General features: G+C 43.7%; 1 protein-coding gene and 1 long non-coding RNA gene across 4 annotated transcripts in view; one reads left to right on the top strand and one right to left on the bottom strand.

The window, feature by feature from the left end:
• Window positions 1–5,927, bottom strand: part of LOC145859196 (uncharacterized) — a 43,660-nt gene extending 37,733 nt beyond the window's left edge. Inside the window, exons 1-2 of the long non-coding RNA XR_014379440.1 lie at window positions 5,830–5,927; window positions 5,356–5,467 (exon numbers count right to left, since the gene is read on the bottom strand). This is a non-coding gene — a long non-coding RNA (uncharacterized LOC145859196). The remainder of the gene's footprint in view (window positions 1–5,355; window positions 5,468–5,829) is intronic.
• A 116-nt stretch (window positions 5,928–6,043) lies between these two features.
• LOC106563326 (ephrin-A5) overlaps window positions 6,044–27,029 on the top strand; it is a 54,811-nt gene continuing 33,825 nt past the window's right edge. For 2 of the 3 annotated variants that reach the window (XM_014128838.3, XM_014128839.3), the window contains exons 1-2: window positions 6,044–6,703; window positions 6,975–7,159. In XM_014128838.3, the coding sequence (XP_013984313.2) occupies window positions 6,680–6,703; window positions 6,975–7,159 (209 nt within the window). In that variant the 5' untranslated portion in view covers window positions 6,044–6,679. Of the gene's footprint in view, window positions 7,160–27,029 lie in introns of all 3 variants that reach the window. The other variant, XM_014128840.3, reaches the window with a different exon arrangement.

Raw genomic sequence — 27,029 nt, 5'->3', positions numbered from 1 at the left:
ACATGGATGCTAAACTACAGGACTGTTTTGCTAGCACAGACTGGAATATGTTCCGGGATTCATCCAATGCCACTGAGGACTATACCACCTCAGTCACCAGATTCATCAATAAGTGCATCGACGACGTCGTCCCCACAGTGACCGTATGTATATATCCCAACCAGAAGTCCTGGATTACAGGCAACATCTGCACCGAGCTAAAGGCCAGAGCTGCCGCTTTCAAGGAGCGGGACACTAATCCGACGTGCTTATACAAAATCTAGTTATGCCCTCAGACGAACCATCAAACATGCAAAGCCTCAATACAGGACTAAGATTGAATCCTTCTACATCGGCTTTGATGCTCATCGGATGTGGCAGGGCTTGCTAACTATTACGGACTACAAAGGAAAACCCAGCCACGAGCTGCCCAATGACGTGAGCCTACCAGACGAGCTAAATGCCCTTTATGCTCGCTTCGAGGCAAAGCATACATGCATGAGCACACCAGCTGTTCCAGACGACTATGTGATCACGCTCTCCGTAGCCGATGTGAGCAAGACCTTTAAACAGGTCAACATTCACAAGGCCGCGGGTCAGATGGATTACCAGGACATGTACTCAGAGCATGCGCGGACCAACTGGCAAGTGCCTTCACTGACATTTTCAATCTCTTCCTGACCAAGTCTGTAATACCTACGTTTCAAGCAGACCACCACAGTCCCTGTGCCCAAGAAAGTGAAGGTAGCCTGCCTAGCACTCCCGTTGGTAGCCATGAACTGCATTGAAAGGCTGGTCATGGCTCACATCAGCGCCATCATCCCGGAAACCATAGATCCACTCCAATTCACATACCGCAGCAACAGATCCACAGATGATGCAATCTCAATCGCACTCCACACTGCCCTTTCCCACCTGGACAAAAGGAACACCTATGTAAGAATGCTGTTCATTGACTACAGCTCAGCGTTCAACACCATAGTGCCCACAAAGCTTATCACTAAGCTAAGGACCCTGGGACTAAACACCTCCCTCTGCAACTGGATCCTGGACTTCCTGACGGTCCACCCCCAGGTGGTAAGAGTAGGTAACAACACATCTGCCACACTGATCCTCAACACGGGGGCCCCTCAGGGGTGCGTGATTAGTCCCTTCCTGTACTACCTGTTCACCCACGACTGCTTGGCCACGCACAACTCCAACACCATCATTAAGTTTGCTGACGACACAACAGTGGTAGGCCTGATCACCGACAACGATGAGACAGCCGATAGGGAGGAGGTCAGAGACCTGGCAGTGTGGTGTCAGGACAACAACCTCTCTCTCAATGTGAGCAAGACAAAAGAGATGATCGTGGACTACAGTAAAAGGAGGGCCGAATACACCCCCATTCACATCGATGGGGCAGTAGTGGAGCGGGTTGAGAGTTTGAAGTTCCTTGATGTCCACATCACCAACAAACTGTCATGGTCCAAACACACCAAGACAGTCGTGAAGAGGGCACGACAACACCTTTTCCCCCTCAGGAGACTGAAAAGATTTGGCATGGGTCCCCAGACCTTCAAAAATGTATACAGCTGCACCATCGAAAGCATCCTGACTGGTTGCATCACAGGCTGGTATGGCAACTGCTCGGCATCCGACCACAGGGCGCTACAGAGGGTAGTGTGTACGACCCAGTATATCACTGGGGCCAAACTTCCCGCCATCCGGGACCTACTTACTAGGCAGTGTCAGAGGAAGGCCCAAACATTTTTCAAGGCTCCAGTCACCCAAGTCATAGACTGTTCTCTCTGCTACTGCATGGCAAGAGGTACCGGAGCGCCAAGTTTAGGTCTAAAAGGCTCCTTAACATCTTCTACCCCCAAGCCATAAGACTGCTGAACAATTAATCAAATGGCCAGCCGGACTATTTACACTTTGTTTTTACACTGCTGCTACTCGCTGTTTATTATCTACGCATAGTCACTTTACCCCTACGTACAGGTACAAATTACCTTGACTAACATGTACCCCCGCACCTTGACTCGGTACCGGTACCACCTGTATATAGCCTCGTTATTGTTATTTGATTGTGTTACTTTTTATTTCATTTTTTACTTTAGTTTATTTAGTAAATATTTTCTTAACTCTATTTCTGAACTGCATTGTTGGTTAAGGGCTTGTAAGTAAGCATTTCACAGTAAGATCTACACCTGTTGTATTCGGCGCTTGTGACAAATACAATTTGATTTGATTTGATCTCTCTATCCATCTCTTTCTCTCTCTCTTGTTCTGAACTTATGTAACTCTACCACTTTTTGGCATCTCTCTTTTATTAGGAACTATCCTTCACCTTAGCTCTGTTATAGTCTTGTATTAGCAGAGTGGCCAGCTGGAATGGGTCACAGTGGACTTTTAGACAGAGGAGCGATGGGGAGAGACAGAGAAATAAACCGCTCCACCGAGGGAGAGATAAACATTTACTTTTCTATGAGGAGTTAGCATTAGCATGACATGTGGTCAAAGAGGATAGAAGGGGGAGAGAAAGAAAGGAAGAGAAAGACATTTCCATTCATCATTCAGTTTCTAGCGTAGATCATAACAGCATCCTTTCTAATGATTCTCCAGGTGTTAGCCAGGCCAGAACAACCAGCAGTAAACCAAACTCAGGATAAAGCACCCCTATGCTGTGTCTTACACCTTCCATACCCACTAAATTGTGAACAGGTAGTTGACCCTCAGTGAATCCATAACCATTACAGTGGAGATTATCAGATGTGTAGGTGGAATCTGGTTTCACACACAGCTACAATGTGATTACTGCCTTATTATCCCTTGCTAACGAAATAGGACTCTAGGGGCATTATGAGTGTGTTATAACACAAACACAGTGACGGTTTGATGCCAATGGGTTATGAGAAATATGAATAACCCATTGAAAAAAAAGGTAAAAACAAGCCATTTTCCCATCACTGCTTTTTGCGTGCAGTTTCTTGTTCATTTGATCCAATCTCCTCCTTCTCCTTCTGTATGTGTGTGTGATATGTTGCTCATATGTGGAGGCAGATAGAGATTATATTTCTTTATGTGTGTGACAGAGGCAGCCGCGCAAGGCCATGAGAAAGAGGGCACATTAGAATGCGGCGCTGTGTATCGCGCCAGCACACACTGCGGCTCTTCTGACCCTAATTCATAATGACTCCATTGTCTCTCGTGACATGGATGTATATGGTGCATGAATGAAGTAGGACAGGCGCTTTAGCTGGGGAGATGGTGAGGTGATTAAGGCTCATGGATTAGTCTACTTGGGTGAGAGACTGGGCCTGTTGGTGACCAGCTCGCACACATCACACATAGCCAGACTGGCCACCCAAACAAACACAGTGTGAGACTGAGATAAACACAACCAAAGGAACATATTACACTAATTGTCCTGTGTGATTACGCTAATGGTTTCTTTTCGACATACAAAACTAGGTTCTCAGATTTCAACAATATAATTGCCTTTCTATGTGTATTTGTATGCAACGCAGGCTAGTTGTTCTGCAAAGATATAGTGTTTACAGGATTACTAAGCAACAGATGTCTTCGAGATCTCAGCCTTGGAAAGTGTGTCGCTATGCGAAGAGCCAAGTTCAATTCCAAGCCACTGGATGGTTGAACTTAATAAGGTACTCAGGAGTTGGCGACTGTTTTGAGCAAATGTTAGGGTTAGGAATGTTGAGATGTTCTGGATCTTGAATGATTCATGTTCTGGTTGAATATCCAGGGTTTAAGGTGAGTTCCTCCGTGGTACTGTTATACTAGGGATTATCTTTGGCGCACCAGACCCTCCTGCGTATAGTACTGCCATTCTGTCTGCTGGATGGTATGTTAGCCTATACTTAAGTAATAATGCCCAAAAAGCCAGTGTTTGGAGGATATATCTTCCAGGGCATTAACACTTTTATACAACGGGTTAATGATTGACATATTTTCATTAAAAAAATTATTTTGATGAATTTATTCATGCTATTTCATCCTTCCACAACATATAGTCCCGACACAAATGTAGGGTTGCTACACAAGCCGGATGGTCGTTCGTTCTATCGGTTTGGTTGCCAGAGACGTGACCCAGTTGTTCAGTCTTTTTGTTCTGTATCTGTGGAAGCGACCCAGTCGTTCGTTCTAAATGTTCCATTAACATACTGGCTGGCAACGTTCTCACCCCTTGCTTGCTAGCTAGCCAACTACGGCTAATTTACAGTCAAGTCAAACCGCGCAGCCAGCATAACAACAGTAGCTGCATTTGTTTAGCTGTTTTCTAGTGACATTTATTTGGATACATCCATAACAATGAGCTAATAAGGCGCGATTTCGCCTGCCATTGAAAATAAGCTCTCTCGTCAGGACACTGTTGTTCAGAGGAGCTAGCCAACAACACAGCTAACACAATCATTTTGAACTGATTCTAGAAAGACTGCAAACTAGCTGCACTTAATTTCGTTTTACCTTTTTTAAATTGACATTTATTTGTATATATCCATAAAAATTATGCCAGCTGATTCAAGATTTCGACTGGCTGAGAAACGCTGCCTGTCCGTCTCATCCCGACTCCCGGCATGCTCATTACTATGGGACAGCTGGAGATCTAATTTGAATATTGAAACAATGTTGCAAATGTCAGAGAGACAGACAGCAAGGTTTATACAATTCTCTGCTGTTGAAAACTAAATGTAAGTGAAAAAGAAACGTGAGATAATGTCTAGATTCTTTTATAGTGGGGATCAAGTTTTTAACTTACTGGGCTGGGCTGATGAGACAGTGGATTGCGTAGTCAGATGGAACAGAGTAAATAGGCATTTTAACGTCATAGATTTAGCCGGTGGTCATTTGTGGATTATAAACGGGGTGGGTCGAGCCCTGAATGCTGATTGATTGACAGCAGTGGTATATCAGACCGTATACCACGGGTATGACAAAGCATTCATTTTTACTGGTCTAATTACGTTGGTAACCAGTTTATAATAGCAATAAGGCATCTCAGGTGTTTGTAGTATATGGCCAATATACCACGGCTAAGGGCTGTGTACAGGGACTCTGCGATGTGTGATGCCTAAGAACAGCCCTTTGCCGTAGTATATTGGCCATATACCACACCCCCTCGTGCCTTATTGCTTAAATAGACACTGGTGGGAATGTGGTTTTACCCAATCAGCATTCAGAATTAGATCCACCCATTGTAAAATACACAATAAATACCTTAACAATTGACCCTACTACATGCCTATGATGTTAATCCTAAAATAATCATATTGATTACAAATATAGAAAACATAACACATTACCTGATATTTAATCGAATGACTATTTTATAGCCTACTTTCCTGCCTTCCAATAAGCGATTCTCCTTACCTCCACTGTGGGGCGCCAAGAAACACTGGAAGGCTACTGCGTAAAGCATGGTATGGGCAAAAACCGATGTGGCGCATCAGTCTCTGTAGCCAAGCCTACAAGTCAGCAAACCCTACAAGACAGGGTTGGCCAATGTTTGAATGTTGAATAGTATGCATACATTGACAAAAACTAGGAGGTAATGCAGAGTGCCACATACATATGTCACTTTATTCACATGTTTAACTGAACTGTTCATTCTACACACTGGTATATCTAAATGGAATTGAACACAGGAGCTAAAGGTGTAGTAAATTAACTATTTGAGCTCAATGGGTGATAGAAAATACAGTAGCGGTCAATACGACTCAGTGGTTAGTTGCAGCATAAGTTGCCACAATGCTGTATAATGAAAAACATGGTTCATTTCAAAATACTTTATGTGTGCGTAAAGACAGCATCAACCTGGGTGAAAGGTGTAAACCTGTAACCGACCTGCGGAGCTGGTATCAGATCTTTATAATCTCGTTTAGGGTCCATGGTCCTCATGCCCAGTAGGTCTACTTTGTGAAATAAATTATCCGTCGCTTGAGGAAGCACTGAAGCAGATACACCTCCTCAGGAGGAGGGATGTTGTTTTTGTAAGCGAAACGCCCATCATTCAAAATGCAAACCAATGAGACTGTGCGTGAGCCTGAAACTGTACCCGCGCTGGCACAGTGGGGGATCATGCATGGCCGAGCGAGCGCTGCTCTGACATTGGTTGATTTCTTCATGCTGAACTACACGACTTTCCACCGCTCCTGCTTATATTTGCCTCGTTTCAAGCGACACTTAGAAGTATTTGTGTCCATGCTAAGGATTTTATGAACTCGTTTTTTGCCACGGCACATTTGAACGACTCCGGTTCAAGGAAAGAGCTGCTCCTAGTTCTTCAGCGGTTCTTCAGCCGTGACAATACAGCGACAGCGACAGCGCCGAAGACACGGACACAGATCCGAGCGAGTACAGCGTCAAGGAAGATTTGGCACTGTCTGTAGCCCGTTGGTTCTGTGGAGTTAATTATTATTCAAATGTTATAGAAACATTTCATAGCATATTTATGCATGGACCACGCTGTTATTAACTTGAAAATCAACAATTCAACGCTGCGTAGGCCTATAGTTACAGATACTATTGGTGCCCAAAGAAGAGTTGATCCGATAGAATAATTATTCGTTTGTGTAGGCTGTGGTAGACCGACTACAGGAGAAAACTATTATAAAGCTAAAGATTCATGTTTATAATATCTGTGACATTCCACATCTTCTGCGGTTGAAGAGGATGCGCTTGTTGCTATGAATACATGACAAGAACATTGACTGAAATAGTATGTATTTTAAAAGGATCCTCAACTAATTAATAATCAAGACATTTAACAACCAATTGTAATCATTTTTTATTCCACAAACTGGCAGTGCTTTTTTTTACTGAATGAAAAAAACAACTTTTTACAAATATCAATTCAAGCCTTAGCACAATACCTGCCTCGTGTAATAATCCAATCAATGCGTTATACTCGAGCAGTCAACTAAGACATAAGGCAATTATATTTGAAAAGCCTTCAGATGTGAATCTAATTTCACTCTGTTCATTTGAAGAATTCTACCGCGCCAGACGCTGCATCGAGAGGGACCTTGGCGTGTCCAAGTTCGGGAGCCATGCCGCAGGTGGAAATGATCCTATGCGTTTCGCTGGTGTTATGGACGTGTGTCTACGGCCAAGAGCCGGCCTCCAAGGTGGTGTCCGACCGCTATGCGGTCTACTGGAACCGGACCAACCCCAGGTGAGTCTCGTGCGTAACCGCAATGTGTGTCAGGGATGGGCCACGGTCACAAACTTCATGCGGGATCAACTTCATTGGATGGAGGTGGATGGCCCGTAGACCATATGATATTTGTTACAATGTGAATTTGAAATATTCTGCCCTACTATGCTGACCACGATTCATTGACCAATGGTCACTTGTTTATAGCCTAAATATACATTTTATTGATGCACATCGGCAATCATTTACAAAGACGAACTTGTATGTTGCGTGACATATATCTTATCTACCTCTCATCAATAAGTTTGTTATATCCTATACTGTAAATACACCAGAATGATTATTAATATTATCCTGGTTCTGCTGAATGCGTCCACAGATCTGTTGCCGCGGAAGGCTTTCATTTTAGCTAGGCTTATAATTTAACTAATGGAAAATCATGTGGCTTGTCTCTCGAATGAGGGAAATCGGGTGTTAGTTTGATCATTTCAAATATTCTGTGGGTGAGTCAGATTCTTAACGCGTTCACTTTTACTGATTCGGCAGTAGGAAAATTATTCTGTAGCAGCAGTAGCTATTGATTTCTGTTAGAATTGGCTACGAATGTATCTAACTGTCTGTTCAACACATCTAAAATGTTGCCTTGAATAAGAGTCAATATTATCTGGCAGTTTTATTTGGAAAAAATGATAAGGCGTTTGCATATGACGCACAACAAAAACCGCAACACTTGTTCCTGCTTATAACATGTTAAAGCCTTTCCTTATGGTTGTACAATAAAATACAATAAATATTCAGTTAGGTTTCAACCTGCCGTTTGTATTTTATTGTAATTGGTCAAAGTTGCCAGTTAGTGTGGTCACAAGGGTAAAGCAATGGCTGTAATTACCCACTGTAATGGAATGGTCAGATGCGACTGCTATTTGACAGAGATGCTAATTATGCAATACTATTCTCAAGTAGCCTACAGCTTTGAGTTGACTCCCCAGGTGACTAACTGTCTCAGAATATAGTTTGTAGTATGAGTGTACCACTTCGTGTCATGCATAACATATCACCTTTGTACCTTATCAGGTTTTTCCTGACATTTACTGTTACGGGATGACTCCTCAACATTTATGCTTAAGGAGAAGAAACTGGTCCGTTGGGGTGATTTGCTTTGCACGGAGTCAACAGATGATGCTGTACTTGTTTGTGTTTTTGTGGTAACCCTGAGGCAAAGTGTGTGCAATGAGCTAGTTAGGAGAAGAAAGAGAACGGGTGAGATATTAACGCAAACATGGTGGCATCAAAGGCAGGGCTCTCTGCCTCTCTACCTCTTTGCCTGGAACAGATAACATCTTTGATGTGCTCCCATAGTGTCGTCAGCTCATTCCAACAGCTCCTGCCTAAAAAGAAACGAAAAAGCTTTCCAGCTTCCCAAGTCCTGCTCCTCCAAAGCCATGCCCCCCGTCCCTGCCTCCCCCCCCCCCCCCCCCCACACATGCTGGGGCAGACAATGAGGGGAACACAGAGGGGTATTTCAGCAGTGCCCAGGCCCAGTGTGGTGCATGCTCCTGTGAGAGACACACACATGCTGAGGTCACACACTCTGTGGTAACCAAGCAGGGCCTGGGTTAACCATCACAGAGCAGCACAGAGGGGACGTAGTCAGGGTTAAGCCCGGGGCAGAGCCTGCCTCTCCTCTGAGGCTCTGCGATGGCCATGCAATGGCACCCTGCCTGGGTTTTGTCTGAGGAGAGTAGGGCTCCTCGAGTAAATAAATGACTAACTCTAAATTGACTCTCCTTTTCTCATTCAGGGGCCTAATCCAAACCCAACCCACTGTATAATGTAACCATGCACCATGCTAAGACTCAGGGGCCCCTGGCCCTGCCGTTTAATATAACCATGCTCTGTGTTAGACCTTGGGCCCATGGCCCCTGCTGGGTAATGTAACTATACTCAGCCATCGGAGCCCAAAGCCTGCTGGGGTATAGTCACAACTTCCAGATGAGGCTTTTTTTCTGACCACAGTAGAAAAACGGCACCCAACGCGGCAGCCCTGCAGTCCTGCAGTCCATACTCAGCCATTCATGAAATCCCCTACAGGGACTCTGAAATTGAAATGTGAAGTGAATCGTGAAAAATGTAAATGGTGAAGACATTTTATATTGTTTAAAACTCATGTAGGTTGATGGTGTCATGTTTGTTGCACGCTTAATAAACGTAGCTCCTATTTCCCTCCCAATATATCCCAAGAAAAACCTCTCAGCATTCTGACGCACTTTGTTGATACACTCCAACAGTGGGGATCAAAAGCAGTGGAACAGTAGTGTAACTATGATAAGGATTCAGTCATGCTCGGAGGTACAAATGCATCAATCAGTGACAGTGAGGCGCTCAAGTCATTATAATCGCATTAATTAAAAGAAAATGAAGTGCTTGTTGAGGAGACATAACATTTCTGAGCTGCAATGGATATAGGGTCGTTCCATTTGATTTCAATCCACTTTTGACCGCATCCCTTTTGATTTGAATGAAACTTTCAATACTTGCCCATGGTAAAACTGGTAAGAAAGTGACTTTTTGGAGATACAGATTCTCAAAGTTGACAGATTTTGCATACCCAACCATGCCATACGACATCACTGGAAAAGATTGAAGGTTCAGTTTAATATAATTTAACATCTTACAAACAGGGTTGTCAAACAATGTAATAATTTCTTGAATTAAAAATAAATCAATAATTATAATGTATTTTGTTTTTACATTTAACGTCAATGATCTAAAAGCATGTCAACTCCGATTATTTACATTTTCACATATGTTATACCTTAAAACTTAATTTGCATAATCTGAAGTGCATGCATTGTGCCCGCCATCAGTTGAGACTCAGCATACTCTTGAATACAGGGCGGGTGTCATTTCATTCATAGGTCCATTCTATGAATTATATTTCTATCTCTTCAGACCACTGATGGTGGGCACAACACAAATACCTCAGATTATGTAAAATAGGGTCTAAACTACATGTGCGAAAATGAAAGAAATCGTTGTTGACCACGTTTTCAGATAATTGACGTTAAATGCTAAAAAAGTTAAAATATATATAATTACAAAATTATGGAATAGTTTGACAACTGTTTTTGTAAGCGTTTAAATGATATCAAACTCAACCGTTTATCTTTTACTGTGATTAAGACATGGATGTCTCATGGTATTGTGGGGTATGCAAAATGGGTCAACTTTGGGCACCTATATCTCCTGAATGTTTTGGCATTCAGTTCCAAAAAGTAACTTTCTGACCGCTTCTACCATGTGCAAATATGAATGGAAAGTTTCATTCAAATCAAAAGGGGTGCAGTCAAAAAGTGATTGAAATAAAATGGAATGACCCTATGTTATAATGAGTCAGAGTGTTATGTTTGACTTGTTTGTGACACATTTTAAGAGAGCATCATTTTTAAATGTTCATCTTATAAGAATGTGCTATATTGGTAGTAATTAGCTATAGAAATTGCTCGGCCACAAAATAAAATGTCTTGTAAAGATTGGAGGAGAAGGGCTGTGGTATCTTTGGATGGCTGTTGGTTAACATACATGCGTGAATGTTCTGTAAACACGGTGGAGGGGCTGGTCATGCATTTTCTTCAGTAATACTGTCTTAATACATGTGTAATTTAAAACTCAATTTGTAAGTAAAGTTAACGATTGGATTATTGCCCATTGATGAGTTAGCATTAGAGAAATCCCCACCGGCTTGTATTTAGTTTGATAGTTGCTTAATTAAAACCGTCAGGCTCCATATGGGACACATGCAACCATTGCTGTGGCAAGGTGTTTATTTGCTGCTAATAGGTGGGATCAGTGGAGAATCAGGCTGAGTTCCATCCCTAATCTTCCTGCTGTTTGTGTCTCCGATGCCATGGAAACTGATACTCTTCCTCATCAAAGAGGCTCATTGGGTGGGACTAACGACCTGACAGCTGGGGAGAGGGATTTCAGCATTCTACAAGAGCACTGTCACCCTAGGGACTGCAGTTTAAGCTTCGTTAATGCCCCTCAAATCTTTCTACAACAGATGTGACATATTTATCGAAGACAATCAAACTACTTTTTCGTCTGTCTTGCGGTCCACTACTTTGGTATACTATGATTTGGTTCTGCAGTCCTTGTGAGGACACCTAAGAAATGTGAAAATGACTCAGTGGCTTCTCTTTCCACCTCATAACATCCTTGCCCTTACAGACACAGATAGTTCTCCAGTCAGCGAAAATGACCTTGGCTGTTTGCTTTCTCTATTCTGGCAACATTTTTAATCTCCACTTAAGAAACAATACACCACTTTCCAGGTTGTGACAAGTTGATATTGTGATAGTTTCCCAGTGGCATTGTGAGTTGCTCCGTTTGCATTTTTCAGAGTGTTTACCTTTGTTTTCCCCCTCAGCCTTTTCCCGGCTCCCTGCTGCTGGGTTCCGCTTGGATACAAAACGGAAACAAAAAGCAGCCACGTCCAAATATTGACTGGGTCTCAGGACCGCAACCCTCTCCCAGCCCCAGCCCAGACCGCGTGAAAGGACACTATTGTTCCTATCGTACTCAGCGGCCCCATAGACGTCTTTTAACTATGCACGCTCTTAAAGCGAGACAGGCATATAGGGAGAGTTGGAGGAGAGGGGAGTGGGAGAGAGAAAGGTAGTTGTGGCAGGCTCTTGTGAGGGTGAGTACGTGAGGAGGCGAAAGGGAAGGGGCACACAACGGGAGCGAGACACAGTCACAGAGGTAACAGAAGCTTCTGGAGATGGGACACAGGGTTACCCGGGGAAATAGTGGCCATGCCATGGGCCCCCTGCATGAGGTCAAAACAAGTGTTTCCACACCCGCCCTTACTTAGCCTGTGGATGGAGCCGCATGTTGCATCCATCTTCTCAGGGAACTCTTGGCGTCAGAGAGTGAGGTGATTTGTCCTGGCCCTCTCTGAAGGGGAAAATAGTCCTGTGGAGAAAGCAGCCTGTCCCACTGCTCTGTGACCCTGCACACAGAGAAAGGTGCCTTGGCCCTGTCATTCTCTTCAAACTAACAAGGCTGCCACTGCTTGACTAACGGGGACTAAAAAGAGGAGGGTGTTTTAAGTGGGTGTCTTGTTGGTGAACATTTATTGTGTTAACTGTGTGTAAGTAGGGATTTCTCTGTTACCTTACAGCAATACTCAATATTCAGAGCACCACACAATTAATCCCTTTTTGGATAGAAAGTCTTTGCCATGCTGTTTCTGTTAAACTTTGTGCAGATCACACTCTCAGCAACTTCCGTAAACTTGTTTTCAGTCCATTTTCCGATCGGTGGTATAGCTCGGCAAGTCGGCATCCACCATTTAATATGCGCGGGCCAGTCAGTGGATTAGAGCCAACCCTCCAGCCCCTAATCTCCAAGTCTCACTTCAGTGCTCCCAAGGTTCATTTTTCTGCTGTTTCTTAAGGTTTAAGTCTCGGCGGGGCTTTTTGTGTGCTGTTTAAATGTGAGTGGTGAAACGGCGTCCACTGTGTCTTTGTAGGCACCAGTGAGGGTATTAGCAGAGAGGCTCTAAGGGGCTTAAGAGGTCAGCCTCCCTTTGTGTGGAGACACAAAACACTTCCTGTGGGACCCTTCACCCCGCTCTGTTCTTCCCCCAGAAAGCCAGGGTCTGCCTGACCATTCACATTAATCTGGCACAGCCCCTAATGACTGCAGTAAAGCTTCTGGAACTGCCGCTTGAAGGCCCTAAAGAGTCCCTAAAGCCTCCTGACAGACAGTGTAGTGGGGTGCTGGGAAGGCTTCTGTATTGACGGCCTCTATGCAGTAGTGTGGTGAGTGGCTATCTGAGCTTCCTTTTACAGTACGCTTTAGCAGAACAAACCCACAATGAAAGAGGACTATGTACAGTAGGCCAAGGCCAAGGTAATGAAAATGGACTCCACAAACAGAATCCACCAAGAAAGTGAAGGGTCTGAACACTTTCTACTGCGGTGAGCTGCAGTAACGTTGTGTTATCTACCGCATGCATCCTATTGCAGAACGTTCTCTGAGGAACGGAAATTAAGGATGCATTTTGCACTGCAGACTTTAAATGGATCAAGTACATGGAGAGAACAAATTGTCTCAGTGCAAATCAGGGGAAAGATGGGGGGAGAGAGAGAGAGAAAAAGGCAGAAAGAGAATTGGAATGATCTCCTTTCCCTCTGTCGACCATAGCAGAGCTCTCTGCAGCTGGAGTGCTAGAGCAAGGGTGTCAAACTCATTTTGCCCAGGGCTGCGTTCGGTCTTCAATGTGTTATATTTCCTCACCGTCAAAAATATAGATTAAAAAATAGTCCTATGTTCATCGTTTTTAGAACTTTTGATGCTCCCTGACTGTCTTTCATTCTGTGATTATTAGCGAGCTGGCAACAACTGTATGGAACTGTATGTATGTAGGCCCATTATCGTTTCTAATGGACCTACATTTTCTACTACTTTGTGGGCTCGATCTGGCCCGCGTGTTTGACACCCCTGGCCTAAAGCCTGGTTATTTAGAGACGACTGGCTCGTCCTCTGTCTTTAGTAATTAGTCATGATTGCTGTTAGTAGTGCTCAGTCTGAGATAGCGCCAGAAGGGTGTGGTCATGACAGTTTGGCTATTTTAGTGTTGCTAACTGGAATTCCACCAGTGCTGCTCTCTGGTCTATGGCACACAGACCTGGCATGCTTGTGGCTCCCACCAGGCACATTGGCGCAGGGAGCTGTGTTTTACAGACCTTAGTATATACTATTCCAAATGAATCCAAATTGGCCGGAAAGTATGCACGATATAAAACAAATGTGATTACAGCCAAGCATCCGTGTAATGCTTCTGGAACTTTATTTGGGTCAATGTGGCTTTTGAAATGAAAGAAAAAGCAAATATCCCTCTCCAAGAGGCAAAGTTTCCTCGTTTCATTGGTGACTAACTTTCAAGGTCTTGTGTTTTTTGGGGGGAGGGGGGGATTAAGACATTTTGCTTCTACAGAATTTCTTCTGTGATTGCATCAGACAAACAGGGTAGATGAAGTGTGTAGTATTATTTTCTCACCCCATTGTATTTGCTGATTAGATCAGATTGAATTACTGATACACTCTGAAGACGAAATTGGCCTACATTCTTTAATGGTTGAATGTACTGTGCTCCTCCTCTGTAATTAATTTGGTTCAAGTGAAGTAAATATGACTTTTGTCTGATGAAACTTTGTTTTGTCTGATGAAAGCTCATTATTTTTCATAGCATGTTAAGAGAAGTCTTATATATTGGGTTAGCTTAGTGTATGCAATGATCTTTGGCATCGTTGTGGCATTTCAGGCACCCGTGGACAGATTAGGTAAAGTGCATTGATAATGTGATTTCTGAGTCAATAAAAAAAAGTGACATTAGATATCTGGGAAGAACAATGTTCTTTTCATGAACTTGATGTGACTTTGCAGGACCTTTAGTGTGGCTTACTGGCCCATGGAGACAGAGAGTATTTCCTCCTGATGGCTTTGAGCATGCTCAGTGCTTTGGAACCCATGAAATATTAAAAAGTTGTTTGCGATCTCACAGTAGAGCCTGGACAGCAAACCTTCACACGCAACCAGAAGAAATCCAGGTCAGGACTGCCATGACTTCAATGCAGGGGTCGACATTTTGTCTCACTCCATAATACATACATGTTTTCTCACCCACCCCATGTTTCTTTGATGTTAAGAGACTTCGATGAAATCATATGAGTTTATCATCACCCCAAGTTTAGCACTGTTGATTGAAATCTCAGACTGCTAGGATTTGTTCTGTCTTCATAGGTGTCTCTCTCTCCTCTTTGCCTGACTCCCAGCTGTGTCTTGTGGCAGGGAAGGAAGGAAGCAGAGACCGCCATTTTCCTCCAAATTCGACTCCATTTTGTTTTCAAGAAATAAAGTCGGTTGAAAATCCTGGGACCCTTACTGAACAGGCTCCGCCCCTTGTTTAATTCAGCATGAAGATACTTAGGAGACAACGAACAGCTTTAGATATGATTACCCCCCCCCCCCCAAAAAAAATATTGCGATTTTAATGCATTTCTCCAAAACCATGTACAACGTTAGTTTAGAGTGAAAACAATGGTAGAAGCAACATAGTCATGGCTTGGCTGTGTTTGTGTCATAGCCATGTTGCGTTAGTGCCCTAGCCTAGCTTAGCATAGCTGTATCTGTGCCGTGGTTGCCGGTGCCCTAGCTGAGCTGGCGGCCTGGCACCCGTATCACTCTTCACGGCAACACAGTGGGAACAAGCAGGCAGATGCTCGCAGGGCCCGGGCTGATGATCTCCCTTTATGTCTTGGCTCCGCCAGGTCCCTCAGTTATTCTAGTGCATAATTGATGGCGGAGTTAGAATAGCAGAAGTAATGCGATGAGAGGGTGCAGCCAGGCGGAGCGAGGGATCGCGTGCGTGCGGCTGCAAACATTGGAGGGGACGACGAGAGGACATCTGGAGTAACAGGTCCCCGTCCTCTGGTGCGTGGAGTTTGACACAGAATGTCACCCTCCCAGCCAATCACAGCTCAACATCTTCCCACCAATAAGACGTCTTCGCCAAAGCAGAATACTACGTTCCCCGTGAATCAGACAACCGACCGTAGTTAGCAGTCCGCAGTCTGCAGATGATGTGCTAAGTTTTCATAGGTTTTATTAGCCCTTTCTCATATTAAATTAAACTGAAATAGAGAATGAGTAGCATTACGCTTTTACATTACATTGATTATAATTGAAGTAATTTGGCATTTTACTGGTCATGTGAATGAGCCTGGATTGTGGTGTTTATGGGTACATTGCGTCACAAGGCACTGTCTCCACCATCTTTGTTCCTTTGTCATGCATTAGATGTAGCAGAGATTGGCTGTGCTGGATCTCTAGTGACAGGGTGTATTCACACCTAGACAAGTCACTACAAAGATACACTAATGGCCAAATAAAACCTCCGTTGTCTATTAAACAAAGAGGCCAGGTCACAGATAACCTGTCCTGTTCCACTTCGAAGCAGACGACTACCTTTCTCAACAAAAAACTGCAATAAAAGCTGCAGGACGTCCCCTGAAACCCATCTGAAATACCTGTGTTCCTGGTTACGATGCTGCGATCAGAGCCTGAAACCGCTCAGTATCTTTCCCAGTAGTATTGTAGTACTATGGGACAGACAAAAGGGACCAGTTGTACTGGATAGATGTGAGACAATTACAACTATATTAGATTTTTTTTTAGTTAAATAAAAAAGAATGTAGTATTTTTTCAATGTAAGTCAGCCTAGTCTGCAATAAAATATATAAACGAAAATGCCTTAAATTTCAATGGATAAATTAACATGTCTTTTAAATTTTTTAAAGAAATCCTTTAGTTGTTAGAAATAGATAGCAATTTATTTCCCATCGTTATATCATTTGAATACGACCAACAGTCATCTAATAAAGTGATGATATTTTAGTTGTATTAATTAAAACCTAACATCTATTTCATGGAATCAATCTATCAGACCAAGCAATGTACTGTATATTTATTACTATTTATTTTAAGAATCAAGATTCTCAAGGGATTGTATATTATAGCAGCTTATTAGAGGAGAATTTTTTATATATATTTCAGTTATAAACTCTGAGCCATGCTATGATTTGGCCAGTTACAGTATTCCATAATAACTCAATGGGCAGGTCCGTCTGGAGAAAAAAACATTACCGCTCTGCTATAAAGACTTCCTAAGCAGTGAGCACACTCAGGAAACAAATAAAACATATTTATGAGCAGGACTTTATGATCTTAATAACCAAAGCCCAGGCCCTTTAAGTGCACTTCTGGGCAGAGATGTTTTAGGGCCAGACATGGAACAACCCAGGTAGCGCTCATACAGAGGCACTACTAGTAATATTTACCAGAATTTATTGTTTTCATATGTTGATCCTCAAAATGGTGACGAAATAGTCGTAAATTGTCACATATAATATTGTACTGCAATATCGGTGTTTGGACTCGCTAGGGCATTTGTTTGTAGCCTGTGTTTAAGAGCAAAAACGAAATCAAGGCATTCACTAAAGTGAAGCAAAAAAATTATAAAAAAATATTGGACTGTACTAGCTATATTTCAGCAATTACATTACTCCAAAATTGAAGTACAATATTTTATTATAATAAAATGGATTTAGAAAAATATAAAGACAACTTTTAAGCAAATAAATTAAATATCGCCAACTCTTTTTTAGATAGATAGATGAGAAAGATAGATGTGTAACTTTATAAACATCAGTATTAAAAAAACAAAAAACAACAACATTTTCATAAGAGTCTTGTGGTGGGTATAAATAAAATAAAATGTACAATGAACTTCTGACAAAATCGATCAAAAAGTGTTAAATACAAAATAATTACATTTGAATTGTTTGAAAATACAATCAAGGATTTTCATTTTGATCCTCTTGCTGAGTTAGTTATTTGATAAGTTAAAAAGTTATGTAAAGGAGGCCCTAACCATATTTTGTGAAATGAGTAAATAACACAGTCATGTGAATGGTGCTTTCTAGATATAATGGTTATTTGTCTCTCAGTCTAAGAGAAAAATGCAGTTTTATTTAGGAAGCTGGCATTTCAGTGCTTGGATGGACCTTTGATCCAACCATGGGTGTTTCGTGACGGCTTCCAAATCTGTCACTACTCCTCTGTTTCGCCTATTGGAGCATAGCGAATGATTAAAGACGGGGAAAAGGGAGAATTGATTGAAAAAAAGCCTCTGGTCTGTTAGGTGCTGAAGTCCTGTGACTGCTACTTTGGGCAATGCAGAAGTTCTGTTAGTGAGGTCAGACACACGATACACAGGGGGCCAAAGAAGTGCACCGGCTAACACATCACACACGATTAATAACCACCAACCAAGCTACCATAGTATGACGGAGGCAGGCTCATTTGAAATTTTGCCCAGCAACATGATAGGAAATATGGTGGGCTGAGATAATATTGCTGGTTACAATTCTCCTTTTATATTGGTTAAAAATTGACCGTGTGCAACTGGATTATGCCCCAATTGTTTCTGGAAAACATTGAAATAACTGATAATTCTGATAAAACTTTTAGGTAAACTCAAGGCTTCATTTAATAGATCTATATCATTGTGTTAATAATTTTGGTGTTCAGTTTCAGCTGGTGGTGTGGCTCGCAGTGCTTGCCTGTGCTGGTCTAATGATCTCCTCCATTTGGTAGCTTTGTTCCTGTTATTTAAATCCCAGAGTATTTCAAATTACAAATCCTCTAGGCTAGTGTAAGGGATAGGAATTATGCAAATCGAAGCCGAAAGACAATGGAAGCGAGAGGTGTGATCAGTCAGAAACTCACCAATAAGGATTAAGCCAGATCCTGTGGCAACCAATGAGGCGTAGAGCAGCTGCGTTTTCATTGGGAGATCAGCACTGATAACCAAAAGTGTGGCAGATACACCGTGTGGAAATCGTATTCCATCTGTACCCATGCCTAAAGGGAGGCCATTAATGCACTGTTGGATTTATGCTGTGTGGCAGTGCTAGTTTATTTTGGGGCATGTAACCACTGAAAAGCACAGAGCAATCATTTTAAAACAGTATCCACAACATAGTGTCTATGCCACATTGTAACCACACACACACACACACACACACACACACACACACACACACACACACACACACACACACACACACACACACACACACACACACACACACACAGGTGCCTTCCCTTAGCCCAAGACATCTGAAGTAAATGTGAGAAGGTTATAACCACCTGTCTCTCTCTCTCTCTGTTCCTCACTTTCTTTCTCTCTTACCCTTTTTCTTGAGAATGATTTATCTGTATCCCTGTCTCTCCTCATCTCTCTCTCTCTCTCTGCTTTCCTTTTTCTGTCTTTCCCTCTCTAACCCCTCACCCTCCTCTCCCTCCCTCCCTGCCCTGGTGTCCAGACGTCTGTCACATATGCTGACTCCCAGTCCTGGGCTGATATCAGATATGAGGAGAGGGACTTCACAGCCTTTCACTCCTCTCCTTCCCCCACCCCTCGACCCTCCACCTCCGACCCAGCTGACTCCCCCATACTGGAACGGCTAGAGTTTACCTCTGATGTCATTTCCTCCCCTCTTGGCTTGACCCCACAGGACCGATACTATGCATCGTATCGTATGGATCTCTAGTAGGTGTTTTCCCAACTTGTATACCCGTACTCTTTCCTCTGCGTCTTTTAATGGATGTGAATGTGTGATTGGATATGACTGCATATAGCAGATGCTTGTTTTTTTAAAATCAGTATCCAGGCTGTGTGTACAGCTTGATGTGTGGTACCACAGTAAGCAGCAGGGTGTGATGTTCACTGTTTCTGGGCCTCGTATTGTGCTCAGTGCTCATGGCTGTTACAGATGCTCTTCAGATGATTGTGTGGCACTGCATGATTTTAATTTGAAACCACACTCTGGCCCAGACAGACACTCTCATCTAATCTGGTGTGGAAATGAGTCTGCAGACTGTGCGGAGACAGAGGTCTTAACACACACACACACAAACACACAAACACACACACACACACACACACACACACACACACACACAGAACTGCCAAACACATCATGCCATACATTACTTTATCCCCCTGTAAATAAGTGTTTTGACCAGAGTTTGTGATTAATGAACGTCAATAGCCGTGAATAAAGTGCAGTTAAAATGTTAACAGTGGCCTCATCTGTTTGTATTGCCCCGCATGTAATTCTCAGATCTGCAGAAGCCACATTACCTCCCCACATCCCTCACATCTAAGATGGATAAATGCGCTTTAGCGTACCCCGACTCCCGGTCCCTCCCTACCAATGTTTTCCTGCAGCCTTTTGTTACGGTTCAGAATGGAGTTGACGCGTGTGAAAGCGAACGTGATATCCTCAGCCCAAAGGTTCATGATCCGCTGCTGTTCTCACGGGGAGATAGAAAAATCACTTCTTTGTGAAGAGGAAGAAAGAGCTTCCCTCTGACCTCATGGCTGGGGTGTAATGTCAGGGGGTCGAGGTTGGCTGCTGGGGTGTAGCCACACCCACTGGGTTGATGAACTGTGGAACCCTCCCTGAGCCTGTCTTTACCACTAGGGGAGAATCTCCGTTGCATACTCCTCAAGTCCTCTCTCCTCACCTCCTTCTCAAAACCAATTGGATGAGAAAGACAGAGGTCCCGCCCCTCTAACCTCCTCCAATGGGTTTTGAGAAGGAGGTGAGGAGAGAGGACGAGAGAAGTATGCAATTGAGATTCTCCCCGGGACTACAGACGATAGCCAGGGCCCCTGCTGGAGAGACTTGGCTATGGAAACATAGAGAATTGACTATGTGCAAGTGCTGCTTTTCACACTGTATCATTTATCATCCCTCTGCGACTTATGTGTCACAGACTGAGACTCTGAATACATCCCTTTCCTCTACAAACTGATCACAGATCAACCCAGCTCATTATGAGATAACTGCTCTTACCCCCTGTACAGCAGAGGACTGTACTGCAGCAGCATGGCTAGCAGAACAGGCATCAGCGAGGCCGTCCGTGCTGAACAGAGGGGGCCTTCCTTCCACAGCTCTCCAATTAGAGAGCTCACAAACAGATGACATATTGGCCCAGAAGAGCCTGCTGTCTTTCAGGTGCAAATTGAAACAGTGTGTGTTTGCCAGAGAGCTCATCCCAGCTAGCGAACGCTAACACTCTCTCTCTGGCCACATTCCTTCCTCCCGCCAAGCCCAGTGGCGTCACTCACATCCCAACGCACCGTGATGGTGTTTTAAGAGTAAATATGCAAACTGTGTGATATCCAATAGGCTATCAGATGTAATTATGACACCAGTCGGCTGAAGCAGCAGTCCCCTGGGGCTGGTCAGCGCAGTGAGCAGTAGTCCCCCCTTCCCCCATGACAGCTATGTCTCGTTAGCAAGAAATGTGGAAATAGCAGCACTTTACAAAACTGAACCTCCATGGGAAAAGCTGGTTCTGTGGGGAGAGAACTGTTAATGGATTAAGTGGCTGCTCCTTTTCCCGGTGAGGGGCTGTTTTCCCAGTGTAGGCCCTTACTGTTCATTCACATATGGCCCTCCGTACTGGGGACGCTAATAGGCATGGCTAGCGTAGCCACTCAGCTTTTGACCCAGTTCCCTGGCCCTAACTTCCAGCTTTCCCCCTCGCTCTATTCATCTCCGCAGCCCGGCATTCTTGTAAAAAAAAAAAAAAACGTGTTCACTTTGGCGGCCGATGAAAGGAACCTGGGAACACGGGACTTAAATCACTTAATGAGGGGAGACAAGCAGCGCTTTTGTCCAAGTTGTACTTGAGCTGCGTCCAGCCTAAGGCCTCTAACGGGGTCTGACACCTTTTCTCAGTGGCATGGCCTGTATGTTTCAGTACATCACCAAGGGGCTACATCCCCACTCCAATGTATGTACGTTTACACTGTAAAACATCACAGCATTTATTTGGATTTCTAAGTCATATCACTCTGTTTATTTAGCTGAGACATTCCTTGGTTTTAGGAGCGGCAGCAGGAGTGCATTTCTCGGCAGGAAGGAACCCACAGGAAGTCTGAACCACTGTAAGGGCAGTGCAGGGTCGCTCCCTGTGGGCTTGTGGCCTTGCTGGGGAGTATGAATGATTGGGATCGGAGGGCAGAAAGGCACGTAGTAGCAGAGCCACAACCGCTCCACCCCAGCCCTGTGTGATTCCCAGCCAGTCCCAACTGTTTCACACATGGAGGAAACCCACTCCCACTCTCCTTTTTCCTCACTTCCTCCTTTTATCACTACTGTCCCTCTCACCCTCATTCCTTAGATTCTCCATCCTCGCCCCCTCTCTCTCTCTCTCTCTCTCTCTCTCTCTCTCTCTCTCTCTCTCTCTCTCTCTCTCTCTCTCTCTCTCGATGTCTCTCTCTCTCGTTCAGTCCTGCTTTCTCTCTCTTAATCCTCCTTATTCCTCCTTTCATCTTTCTAGTTCAATATTTCACTCCTTCTCTCCATCTCAACCCAATCCCCATCACTCACTCCTTTCTTCTCTCTGAAATCCCCTCATCCTGCTCTGTTAGTTTGTCCATCTCAGAACTAGGACCGATGCTCACAGATGACATTTGTGCAGAGCTTCAGCAACACACACACACAGGCAGATGAGGTGTAAATATCTTCAGTGGGGGGTGTGTAATTGGAAGGGTTCACTTTAATTATGGAATGTCATTCAAGTTTTTAGCTGCTTGCCAAATCTGGGCCCAACGTGTAAATTAGTTTCCTGATGAGCAAGGGTTTTTAAAAGGCCAGTTCTGGCACTGGGGGATGGAAGAGCCGGAATGGCATTACACCACCCATTAACATATCAGCTGTAAACAGTTGTCACTGAAAAGCCGCTGTGTGTGTTTGTTGGTGTGTGTCTGTGTGTGTGTGTGTGTGTGTGTGTGGGTCCTGTGTTAACTGTTGACTTTGGCCCCTAAAAAGCCTTCACAAACAGGACACACTCAACATAAGCTCATCCTAGTCATGGTGCTCAGTAAATGCCACATGATGATGTTTTTACCAGCCCAGTTTCTTTTGCTTCCCTTTGAAATAACACAAACAGCCACCCATTGACATCCAAACCAGGTCAAAAACCCTATTAGGATGCAGAACACCTCCTTAGGTAAATATGGATTTGTCTTTGTGCAAATGTATAATGAATGAACAGTGTGTAGTTTGCTTTGCGACCCTGCTTTGTATGGGTTTGAATGGCCTGCGACATGGCCCAGTAAACCCTGAGAAACCCACAACATGAAAGGCTTCGTCTTTACACCAAGGAAATTATCGTGACACCTAATCACAAAAAGAGAGAGGGAAAAAAATCCCACAGGAGCCCACAGCAATCTCCCCGGGTTATCTTGAGGGAGCGTGACCTTTGTGACATTGATAGGATTTCACACACACACACACCACACACCACACACACACACACACACACACACACACACACACACACACACACACACACACACACACACACACACACACACACACACACACACACACACACACACACACACACTTTCATTAGCCCTCTCTGTGCTGTGTATCTCTTGTGCTTGGCTTTGAAGAGGTGGGGGAGATGGATGCCTTTTCTCAGCTTTCTCTCTCTGTTGTCCTCAGTCTTCCTTAATGGTCCTTTAAGAGAGTGAAACTGACCTTAGATCAGTAGCTAACATAAAGCCATCTCCTTGAGCCAAACTTCTCTTTATTATCACCCAGTATTTTATACACCCAATAAAAAACATATAAAATGTGTTTTGCATTTACCTTGAAATATTTGCAGACTGGTCAAATTCAGCGACACAGCCATTTGAAAAGAGGCATGCCTGTCGGCAGTTGGCTGGATTGGGACCAGTGAAACCAGTCTGCACTCCTCCACTCTCTCGCTCTGTGTCTCTTTCTCTCCCCCAGTCAGTCTCTCCATTCCTCTTGACAGGCCTTTCTCATGTCAGGCCAAACATGTGCTTTTCCTTAATGCTGGCGCACTGATAACCCAGGGTACCTACTAGCGCTGGAGGCTCACAGACAGATATTTTCCATGAGCAGTAAATAAAATAAACAGTTGGCTATTTTGAGGGGGGGGCCAGATGGATGAGGTGTTTTAAATCAGCGGAGCTCCGAGGCTGAGCAGGGCCACGCTGGATGTTCTCTGCACCCCTAGTGGACTGACGCTACCTCAGGAGGGAGATGAGGAGAGGAGAGGAGAGGGGGATAGGAACTCACCCCATATTTCTATCAACGCGTATATGTCTCTTTCTTTCTTGTTCCCAAGATCTTTTCATCTCGATTTTGTCTGCGGAAACAACACGTTCATTTTTAGCTGCCCGAATCATCCACAGTGGAAAGAGTTTGAGCTTTCCAAATCCACACCCCGCCCTTTATCAACGTGTCTCTCCATCCAAGCTGTTCACTGTGTGAGTTTGTGATCTAAGATGATCTAAGTCTGATGTGTAATCCCAGCCACCTGGGTGTGTGATGGAACACTATGCGCTTATCACAACCATCCGCCTCGTCTGGTTAACAGATACAGAAATACAGCTGGGAGGGTGTCACTCAACACACACAGTCTTGTATACACAGATGAGCATGAGTATCTCTGTGTGTGTGTGTGTGTGTGTGTGTGTGTGTGTGTGTGTGTGTGTGTGTGTGTGTGTGTGTGTGTGTGTGTGTGTGTGTGTGTGTTGGTGTGTGTGTGTGTTTGCCATACTAGTAGAGCATCATTTGGAAATGTTTGTCAGAGTGTATCAGTGTCATATTTGTAGGTCAGCAGTGATGTCATCAGGCCGGGATCTGCTGACCACTCCCCTTTGGCAGTGGGCCAGGTCCGGAACGTCATTCATGTTATTGGACATGGGCAACAAAGGCCCCTCTGGCCCCTCTCTTTGAGAGAATGTCACTCGCCGAACAAAACCAGCAACGCTTGTTCATAACACGCCTGTCAACCCCCAAACAAAACCCAGCATCAGCCTTTCACACTGTCACAGTCATCTCTTCAAACAAGTCCAGCCACCTCTCTCTTCCCCCTCTCTCTGTAGTGTATTATTTAGGGGGCAGAGTACCACTCACATTAGATCAAAGGGGGTATCAGATACATGGCAGCGGTCCCGACCCTGATACCAGCGTCTCCTGTGTAGTGTACGAGGTGGCTATGAAAAGCCCATTGTGGCCCTGCAAGCGTGGTGTGGAGATAATTAGTGTGTACACCACCATGTCAGTCCTGGTGTGATCTCCCTGCTGGTCTCTTTGCGCCCAGCCTTTTGTGAGTCGTGTGAGAACTGGGAAGAGTCGGGAGCACTGTGTAGTTGTGCTATCAGAGACCGAGATCAGCGTTCCTGTCTGTCTCGTCTTCTTCTCACGCCAGATCAGCGTCTCACAGCCCTCCTGATTTACAGTCTGGTGGGCCGGTGGCTCCAGGATCGGGTGGCACTGCCCCCGTGTGTGCCAGGGAATCTTTAGGTGTTAGGTTCACTAATGTTGTTGCTTATGCCCTTAATAACTGGCCTGGTGCCAGGTTTATTGTTGAATCTCAGAATGAAGGAGGTTGGGGCTGGTAGAGGCAAAGCTGATGTAAGATCAGTTGTTAAGTGTAGGATGTGAGTGTGTGGAGTTTGTCCAACCTTATCTCCTAGAGACAACCGTATATCCTGTCTGTAACAGGATCATAATGGCTTTGGTTGGGTGATACTGTGAGAAGTGGTCTGGCAAAGCATACTGTATCTCAGTGTAGTACCATGAGGAAGAACGTTACAATCGGATCATGGTACTGTAATACCATATATACAGAGTCTTCAGAAAGTATTCACACCCTTTGACTTTTTCCACATTTTGTTGTGTTACAGGCTGATTAAAAATTGATTGAATTGAGATGTTTTGTCACTGGCATACACATAAAACTCCATAATGTTGAAGTGGAATTATGTTACTACATTTTTTACAAATTAATTCAAATGAAAAGCTGAAATGTCATGAGTCAACAAGCATTCAACCCCTTTGTTATGGAAAGCCTAAATAAGTTCAGCAGTAAAAATGTGTTTAACAAGTTACATAATACGTTGCATGGACTCTGTCTGCAATAATAGTGTTTAACATGATTTCTGAATGATTACCTCATCTCTGTACACCACACATACATATAGTATAATTGTAAGGTCCCTCAGTCAAGCATTGAATTTCAAACACAGATTCAACCATAAAGACCAGAGAGGTTTTCCAATCAAATCAAATGTATTTATATAGCCCTTCTTACATCAGCTGATATCACAAAGTGCTGTACAGAAACCCAGCCTAATACCCCAAACAGCAAGCAATGCAGGTGTAGAAGCACGATGGCTAGTAAAAACTCCCTAGAAAGGCCAAAACCTAGGAAGAAACCTAGAGAGGAACCAATGCCTCGCATAGATTGGTAAGCAGACGTTGAATATTCCTTTGAGCATGGTGAAGTTATTAATTACACATTGGATGGTGTATCAATACACCCAGTCAAAGATACAGGCGTCCTTCCTAACTCAGTTGCTGGATAGGAAGGGAACCGTTCAAGGATTTCACCATGAGGCCAATGGTGACTTTAAAACAGTTACATAGTTTAATGGCTGTGATATGAGAAAACTGAGGATGGATCAAGAACATTGTAATTACTCCACAACACTAACGTAATTGACAGAGTGAAAAGAAGGAAGCCTGTATAGAATACAAATATTCCAAAACATGCATCCTGTTTGCAACAAGGCACTAAAGTAATACTGCAAAATATGGCATTTACTTTTTTTCCTGAATACACAGTGTTATGTTTGAGGCAAATCCAATACAACACATAACTGAGTATCACTCTCCATATTTTCAAGCATAGTGGTGGCTGCATCATGCTATGGGTGTGGTTGTAATCGTTAAAGACTGGGGAGTTTTTCAGGATAAAAAAGAAATGGAATAGAGCTAAGCACATGCAAGATCCTAGAGGAAAACCTGGTTCAGTCTGCTTTCCACCAGACACTGGGAGATGAATTCACCTTCAACAGGACAATAACCTAAAACACAAGGCCAAATCTACACTGGAGTAGCTTACCAAGAAGACAGAGAATGTTCCTGAGTGGCCGATTTACACTTTAAAATCTATGGTTGTCTAGCAATGATCAACAACCAATTTGACAGAGCTTGAATTCTTTTGAAAGTAATAATAGGGAAATGTTATACAATCCAAAGCTACTCGAGTATATATATATATATATATATATATATATATATATATATATATATATATATATATATATATATGCCTTAGTACAAGCCCAGACCAGATTCCCTTTCCTAATCCCCCTCTAGTGGCCTAATGGGTGGAATGTTATTAATAG

Source organism: Salmo salar, chromosome 11, assembly GCF_965601325.2.
Source record: "Salmo salar chromosome 11, fSalSal1, whole genome shotgun sequence".
Classification (NCBI taxonomy): Eukaryota; Metazoa; Chordata; class Actinopteri; order Salmoniformes; family Salmonidae; genus Salmo; species Salmo salar.
The sequence above is the reverse complement of the archived record's forward strand: the minus strand, read 5'-3'. Positions and strand labels throughout refer to the sequence as shown.